The sequence below is a fragment of the Myotis lucifugus genome, unplaced genomic scaffold (assembly GCF_000147115.1).
Source record: "Myotis lucifugus unplaced genomic scaffold, Myoluc2.0 scaffold_5, whole genome shotgun sequence".
NCBI lineage: Eukaryota > Metazoa > Chordata > Mammalia > Chiroptera > Vespertilionidae > Myotis > Myotis lucifugus.
Window position 1 is genome coordinate 10,211,133 of NW_005871053.1, and position 7,595 is coordinate 10,218,727.

A 7,595-nucleotide genomic window follows, 5' to 3' on the forward strand; every position below is an offset into this window, starting at 1 on the left:
CTGCACCTCTCCAATTGAAGACCCTTGGAGATGTCAACGACCGGTTTAGGCCTGATCCCTGTGAGATCGGCAGTTGGACATCCCTCTCGCAATCTGGGACTGCTACGTTTTAACTGCTTACCTCCCTGCCTGCCTGATCGCCCCTAACTGCCTCTGCCTGCCAGCCTGATCACCCCTAACTACTCTCCCCTGCCAGCCTGGTTGCCCCTAACTGCCTCTGCCTGCCTGCCTGCCTGATCGTCCCTAACTGCCCTCCCCTGCCGGCCTGATTTTCCCCCCAACTGCCTTCCCCTGCAGGTGTGATCTCACCCCCAACTGCCCTCCTCTGCTGGCCAATTTGGTTCTGATTGGTCGGTTTCTATGCCAGTCAGCATCAGAAGCTCTGCCTCCTAGGTAGCCATTGGCTCCCCATAGCACCCACATTTGGTTCTGATTGGTCGGTTTCTATGCCAGCCAGCGTCAGAAGCTCCTCCTCCTAGGCAGCCATTGGTTCTTCACTGCACCCACATTTGGTTCTGATTGGTCAGTTCCTATGCCAGTCAGCATTTCCGGGCCTATCTCTGGGCCTGATCAGAGATGCGGGGCTGAACAGTAGCCCCACAGAGGTTGGGAGAGAGAGAAAAGCCCGGCTGCTGAAGCTCAGAAAGAAAGAGGGAGAGAAAGAGAGACGCAAGTACTAATCAACAGCTGCCACTGAGGCTGTGGATCAGACCCTACCCCTCTCTCTGGGTCTCAGGCCCCTGGGCAGTCAGTGCTGGGTTGCCACGGCAACCCAGAGCTGACTGAAGGACTTCTGGGTTGGTCAGCCTTTGGTCGTGATCGGTTGTTACAACCCTGGCCTTTTATATATTAGGATAGCTGGTGTTAATATTTGAAAAACAGTAACAACCAAAAAAACCACTCTAAAACAAAAAAATATATAATTTACAAATCTACAGAAGGTGGCCAAGTATTCATTGTATGACATGGATTCATGAAAAGCAATCTTACTAAATAAACTTCTTTTCTTAAAAAATGGCAAAAAGAAGTGTAATAGTAGATTTAGTTAAGTATACCATATTGCTGACCCTATGTAAAATTGTAATTTAGAGAAAACTCAGTTGTTTGCTCCAGGCTTGTTTAATATACTCAGGTTACTTATACTACTATACTTGCCATATATGTACAATGTCAAGTTCTGACTTATTCACTTAATATTATATCACAAACTACACACTACTCTTACTTTTATGTGACCAAGTTACTGAGGGATTGGAACTTGGTGGGGGTATAAACATAAAATGTCAAAGTTTTCTCTAGTCACATCTCCCACTGTACTGTTGAATACCCTCTCCTCCTGGGCAGATTTCATAGTTTTCTTGTGGGTTTTTTTTTTTTAAACTTACTCAAAGTCTACTCTGGCCTACTTTAAAAGTTTGGTGTTTTAAAACTTCCTTCATTGTTGGGCAGACTTGTAGCCACAGGGATCTGAAATGAGGAAGGGAGTATAGTCATGTTTTCGCTCGTTCTCCCTCTTCAAGCCCCTACAGATTGGGCCAGCTGGGTTACAGGCTTGATCCCAGTAGGGGGCATGCAGGAGGTAGCCAATAGATGTTCCACTCTCACAAGGATGTTTCTCATTCCTCTTCTCCCTTCTTCTCTCTGAAAATCAATAAAAATATATATTTTTTAAAAAGATTGGGCCAGGGAGAGTGTCTCATTCTAGGGTATTTTTTCCTCTTTTTCTCTTTTTGAAGGCTCACTCTTCTGGTGTTGGGGGCTAGAAGTAGGAATAGAAGAGAAACAAATGTTGATATTTAACTACTCTCTGTTTTGGTTATCTCTGCTTTTTCAGCTGACATTGACTGACTGATGCTCTTACTGCCTCTCACATAGCATGCATTCTTAATTTCTTGGCTTGAAAGGGGCCTCTGCATTGTACTAATTCCCTGACAGGAAATTATGGATCCTTGCTACTGTTGTCTCCTTTGTCAGTAGGCCTCCCTTCTGGGTAGGACATTGCAAAAGTAGTTCAAGCCCCAATATCTCCCTGGTGTTACTTGACCTATCAAAAATTCATGTATGTGTACTGGGGTTGTTATAAAAATATACTTTTTACTATAAAGGTCTGGATCGATAAAGTTTGAAAGCCACCAGTGGAAGAGGAAAATAAGCAAAGAGATAATTACAATACAGTGTGATAAATCCTATGCACAGGGTTGGGAGGCTACCCCAGATGGGGTAAAGGGCTTAAGGATGCGATTCTTTTTAAAATATATGTATTTTATTGATTTTTACAGAGAGGAAAGGAGAGGGATAGAGAGTTACAAACATTGATGAGAGAGAAACATTGATCAGCTGCCTCCTGCACAACCCCCACTGGGGATCAAGCCCGCAACCAAGGTACATGCCCTTGACTGGAATCGAACCCGGGACCCTTCAGTCCGTAGGCCGACGCTCTATCCCCTGAGCCAAACCAGCCAGGGCAGGGTGATATTCTTGAGCTGTATCTTAAAGGGTAGGCAAATTGATATAAATGTAGAGTAAAATATTTCCAGCAAAGGAAATAGTGTAAAGGTTCAAATATTCTTGTGACTAAAGGGATAAGTATAGTAGTAATAAGAGGAAGGGGCCAGATGAGGAAGCTTCCACTCTTCACCATACTGAGGAGTTTGGATTTTATATTGAAGTCAGTAGAGAGCCATTGAAGGATGAGGAAGTGACAAAATTTAATTCCTATTTCAGATAGAACACTTGACAGTGCTGTGGAGAACGGATTTGAGGCTAGTGATAGGAGGCAGAAAGTGGAGAACCAGAGGCCTGGAGAGCAATTAAGAGGCATAATGAAGGCTATTATAATAAAGAGGAGAGATTTTACAAAGCACTGAAGGGGACAGGAAACACAAAACTGAGTGGCTGTTTGGATGTGAGGGGTAAGGAAGAGTCTGTCTGAGACCTAGCTTTCTGGCTTAAGCAACGAAGACAATGGTACTGGTCTTCACTTAGGAAATATGAGAGGACTAATGGTTGGTGGTAGAGTGAACAGTTAGGAATAATTATTAAACATTTAATTAGCACCTACATAGCTAATGTCAGACATTGAGATAAATGTTAGGATTGAGAGTGTGGATGAAGGAGAAAGGATAGGGTAAAAAGACATACTCTGGAAAAAACACAGAGAAGGTGATGAATTATGGTTTCTGTAAAACCTGCTGTATGTTGTCCAGCTTGAATTGATGTTTTATCTTTCTAAACCTGTATTGCATAAGTTTATCACACAGTTGAGCATATGCATTGTTAATTAATGGTTTTGTTTATGTTTCATCTTTCCAATACATTGTAATACATTTATAGAGAGGGATAATAATGTTCCCTTCATATTACCTGCTTATAGATATCAATATAAGGCAACACTGTGTCTAAGAGATGGATTGGAACTTTATAACCATGTAGAGTTCTATATAATGAACTGCCCTACCATCCCTTCAAGTTTCTCTTGTATGTTTAAGGCAGTAGTTCTCAACCTGTGGGTCGAGACCCCTTTGGGGGTCAAATGACCCTTTCACAGGGGTCGCCTAAGACCATTGGAAAACACATATATACATATTTTTGTGATTAATCACTATGCTTTAATTATGTTCAATTTGTAACAATGAAAATACATCCTGCATATCAGATATTTACATTACGATTCATAACAATATCAAAATTATCATGCTTACCTGTTATGAAGTAGCAATGAAAATAATTTTATGGTTGGGGTCACCAGAACATGAGGAACTGTATTAAAGGGTTGCGGCATTAGGAGGGTTGAGAACCACTGGTTTAAGGGGAATTTGTCTCATCTGCTATTGAGTTGTTTCTCTGTGATCCATACCCCTCCTTACCACTCAGTTATGCCTTGGGTTACACTCAGTTGCTGTTGCCACCCAGAATTCTCAGCTTACTATCTTTGATAAAACGATGTTGCTGCTGCTGCTGCCAGATGGATCTCAGAGAAGAGGTGACATGAGGAAGGTTACACTTCCCCTTACTGTACTTTAATTTTCTTCCACATCATCAACACAAAACTTATTCACATATAATGCTTTACTAAAGGGAGGGGAATGATTAAAGGAAGTATCATTGCTGACTCCCTGTTTTATTACCCATTCCTATCCTGAACTATCCAGGTAAACCCATCCATTTAGGGTGATAGAAGAGCAGCGTGAGTAAACAATGACTATTTCTGGGCTTCTTTCCAAGCAATGATAGTGAGGGATAATATAGGCAAGATCATGTATATCTGTTACTCCATAATTTTTTTCCCATGCTGGCTGGACCAAAATCAGGGAAGAAGCAGCAGGTAAGCATTATCCAGAAGCTTCCTTAAAAGTGCAAACTACAGCCCGGGCTCACTAAGTACTTTTATTCAAACTGAGGGACTCTGGGCTATTAGAATCCGTCCCTTGTAAAGTAACAAAATAAACAGCTCAAGATTCCTACTTAGAGAAACTTTATAAGAGAGAGCAGAGTATCAGGGTCATAAGATGCTAGTAGAACAAAACGTGAATTTGTACATCCTATGTCCAATTACATTGTTAAAGATCTTTGAACAGACTGAAGAAAGATGTAATGGTGTAGGCAATTAAACCAACTGCAGCAGAAAAGCTCATTTTAAGAGTACTAGTAATGTAGCATTCCTTATCAACAATCGCTATTTGTCACCCTTTTCTCATTTCTATTAACTTGGATACTTAACACAATTATGATTAGTGAGACTGGAGAAAAAAGAGATGCCTCCTATGAGGTTAAGATAAATCTTGGAGTTGTTAGACCTTTTTTAAAAAAAACACAAAAATACAAAACAGGCAGCATGCTTGGTTTAAAGATACAAACAGCCCTAGCTGGTTTGGCTCAATGGATAGAGCGCCGGCCTGTGGACTGAAGGGTCCCAGGTTTGATTCCGGCCAAGGGCACATGCCTGGGTTGCCAGCTCGATTCCCTGTAGGAGATGTGCAGGAGGCAGCCAATCAATGATTCTCTCTCATCATTGATGTTTCTATCTCTCTCTCTCCCTTTCCCTTCCTCTCTAAAATCAATAAAATATATTTTTAAAAAATAAAAATAAAAAAATAAAGATACAAACAAAAAATACACTTAGGGTTGGGATTGTGTGGAAGCATTGACCATCAATAAACTCCTAGAGGGTAGGGACTATACGTTGTCCTTACAAGCAAAACTATGTCTAGTATATAATAGCTGCCCAGTAAATGTTTGTTGAATGAATCAATATGTGGCTCAATATAGTCATAATAGTCGGACTCCGTTTTAGAGACATTATTTTGGTTCAAGAACTAGCTACTAATAGGGAGGGCTGGACATGTTTATGTAGGGGCAAATTGGGCCAGGATTCAGTGCCAGCCCAGTCCAAGACAAATGGATTTTTTCCCCATTTGCATTTGTGCGGTACCTCATTGCACAAAAATTTTGGGTGATTGGGAATGTGAAGTGAGCCTAATAAAGCTTTACAATAGTACATGAAGCACAAATAGGTTAAGCCTATTCATCCCATGCCAGTTTAGGGGCATATTTCTCAAGTTATGCTTACTTAGGTTTTCCCCAGAGTGAGTCGTTCCCAATCTTTTTTATTGTTAGTATTTGCCATTAGTTGTCATTAATTCATTTATTATTATTATTAATGGAACATGTTCTTTGATCCTTCGAAATCTTACTCAATCTAGGCCCCAAGTGTTCCTTTAAGTCTCAGGGTAAACGACTTTGGCAGAAGTCGTTGCCCAAAGCCACACCCACTAGGAGGCCTTAGGAAACCTGGGGCTTTCTGGCGGCGACTCAGCAGCTGTCAGCAACCTCGCGGCGCGTCGGAATCCCGCGGCTGGCACTCCAGTCTTCCCCAATGGAGGCGCGTCCCCTTCCTCCGCGTAGCGGTGGGGCTGACCCCCTCAGGCCCCCAGGTCAGCTCCCCTTTGGAACCCGGCGCGGGGGCCCTCTGCCGGCCCCGCCCGCCCCGGCTCATTTGCATAGGGACGCGCGCGGCGCCGGCGAGCGGGAGGGCGGGCGCGGCCGGGGTGGCGGCGCGCGCGCGCCCTGACAGCTGGGCCCTGCTCGCTCCCCGGCTCGTCCCCGGCTTCCGAGCACAGCATGGCGGTCAAGGTGACTCCAACTCTCTACTGCTGCCTTTATTGCATAAGAGACATTCTGGGGACCCTGCCTGTAGCCCTTCACCTCTTCCCATTTCCTTCTCTGCCTGGTTCTTAGATAGCGTGTCCTGGGGCTCCAGCCCGCGGGTGGGAGAGCTGTGTGGGGCTTGGACCGGAGGGAGAGGATGCCTGGTTGGGGGAGGGGAAGGAGGCGGAATTGTGAATCGGAGGGGCTTGTGAGGACCCCGGGTCGGTGAAGGAAGAGTAGAGTCCTGCTCTAAGTGCATGGGTTTGTGAGTCCGGAGTTGGAGGCCATCGAAAAGGGAGTGGGAGGAAGTGACATGTAAAGTCGGGGTACCTACGGCATATGTGTATTGCGTGGGGGGGGGGGGGTGGCGTAATTGAGTAATTTGGGGCTTCATGGTGACTGGAGGCATTGGTTGGCATTTGCGCTGCAGGTGGCAGGAGGTCGAAAGTATTTGGAAACGTAGCAGCTTTCATATTTTAAGTTGGGTGGGGAAAGAGGGGAGCGGAGATGATTGTATTCTGGATTGCCTTCCACGGGTAAGAAAAGCTGCTAGGCCATGCGATTACTTTGGGTGTTTCAACTTTCCTGTTGATCTACTCTTGATGGCCTCTTGATTTGAAGGTGGGTGGTTGCTAACCGTGTTGTTAGTGGATGTGGAGTAAAGTAATGGATTGACTCTCACTTCCTTTGCAATCCAGATGAAATCTACCTGGTAGATTTTCTCTGTTTTAGGCTCTTCACATTTGTCTTTCCACTCTGTAGTCACAGATCTCCAATTTGACAGTTCTTATCAGTATTAGTGCTTTTGGTTTGTTTTAAACTAAATGCCCTTATAAAAGATAAGAGCATTGATTGTTAGCACGTGTGAACTCTAATCTGAAGAGATTATGTGGCCTCTAGTGAAGCATTAACCGGCTTTTTTTTTCTCCTCTCTCTCTCCTTACAGGTGCAGACAACCAAGCGAGGTGATGCTCATGAGTTAAGAAACATATTCCTACAGGTAAATTGGCTTATGTAGTGTGCTTTTTTTTACTGGAGGAAAAAGGTGTAAATCTAGTACTTGTCAGGCCTTAACTTTTAGGAATGGTCTATTTTCATATATTCTTAACATGGCTAGATAATATAGCTTATAATTCTTACTTTATTAAGGTTTGGACGAAGGTTTTTTAAAGTTTGATAAAAGATTTTCCTCAATTATTGTTTTTGTAACATGACTCAAGACATGTAAAAGAACGCTAAAAGAAGAATTTCCAACTTCCCATAAGCACTGACCAAAATAAAATTTATGAATGTATTGACATTAAAATTCTTTCTTGAAAGTTGCATGTTTTTAAAGTTTTCATACTTACAAACAGTTCTCTATGTAATTTTTTTACAGAGATAAACAATTATTGCTAGTCAATTTATGTGTGTCTTTTCTCTCTTTATTTTTAAACTATTATATCTGT

General features: G+C 42.9%; 1 protein-coding gene across 2 annotated transcripts in view; it reads left to right on the plus strand.

Annotated features, from left to right (window-relative positions):
* Window positions 1-7,595, plus strand: part of SLC25A12 (solute carrier family 25 member 12) — a 104,928-nt gene that overhangs the window by 10,713 nt on the left and 86,620 nt on the right. Inside the window, exons 1-2 of one of the 2 annotated variants that reach the window (XM_006083134.3) lie at window positions 6,035-6,132; window positions 7,094-7,147. In XM_006083134.3, the coding sequence (XP_006083196.1) occupies window positions 6,121-6,132; window positions 7,094-7,147 (66 nt within the window). In that variant the 5' untranslated portion in view covers window positions 6,035-6,120. Of the gene's footprint in view, window positions 1-6,034; window positions 6,133-7,093; window positions 7,148-7,595 lie in introns of those variants that run through there. The other variant, XM_006083135.3, reaches the window with a different exon arrangement.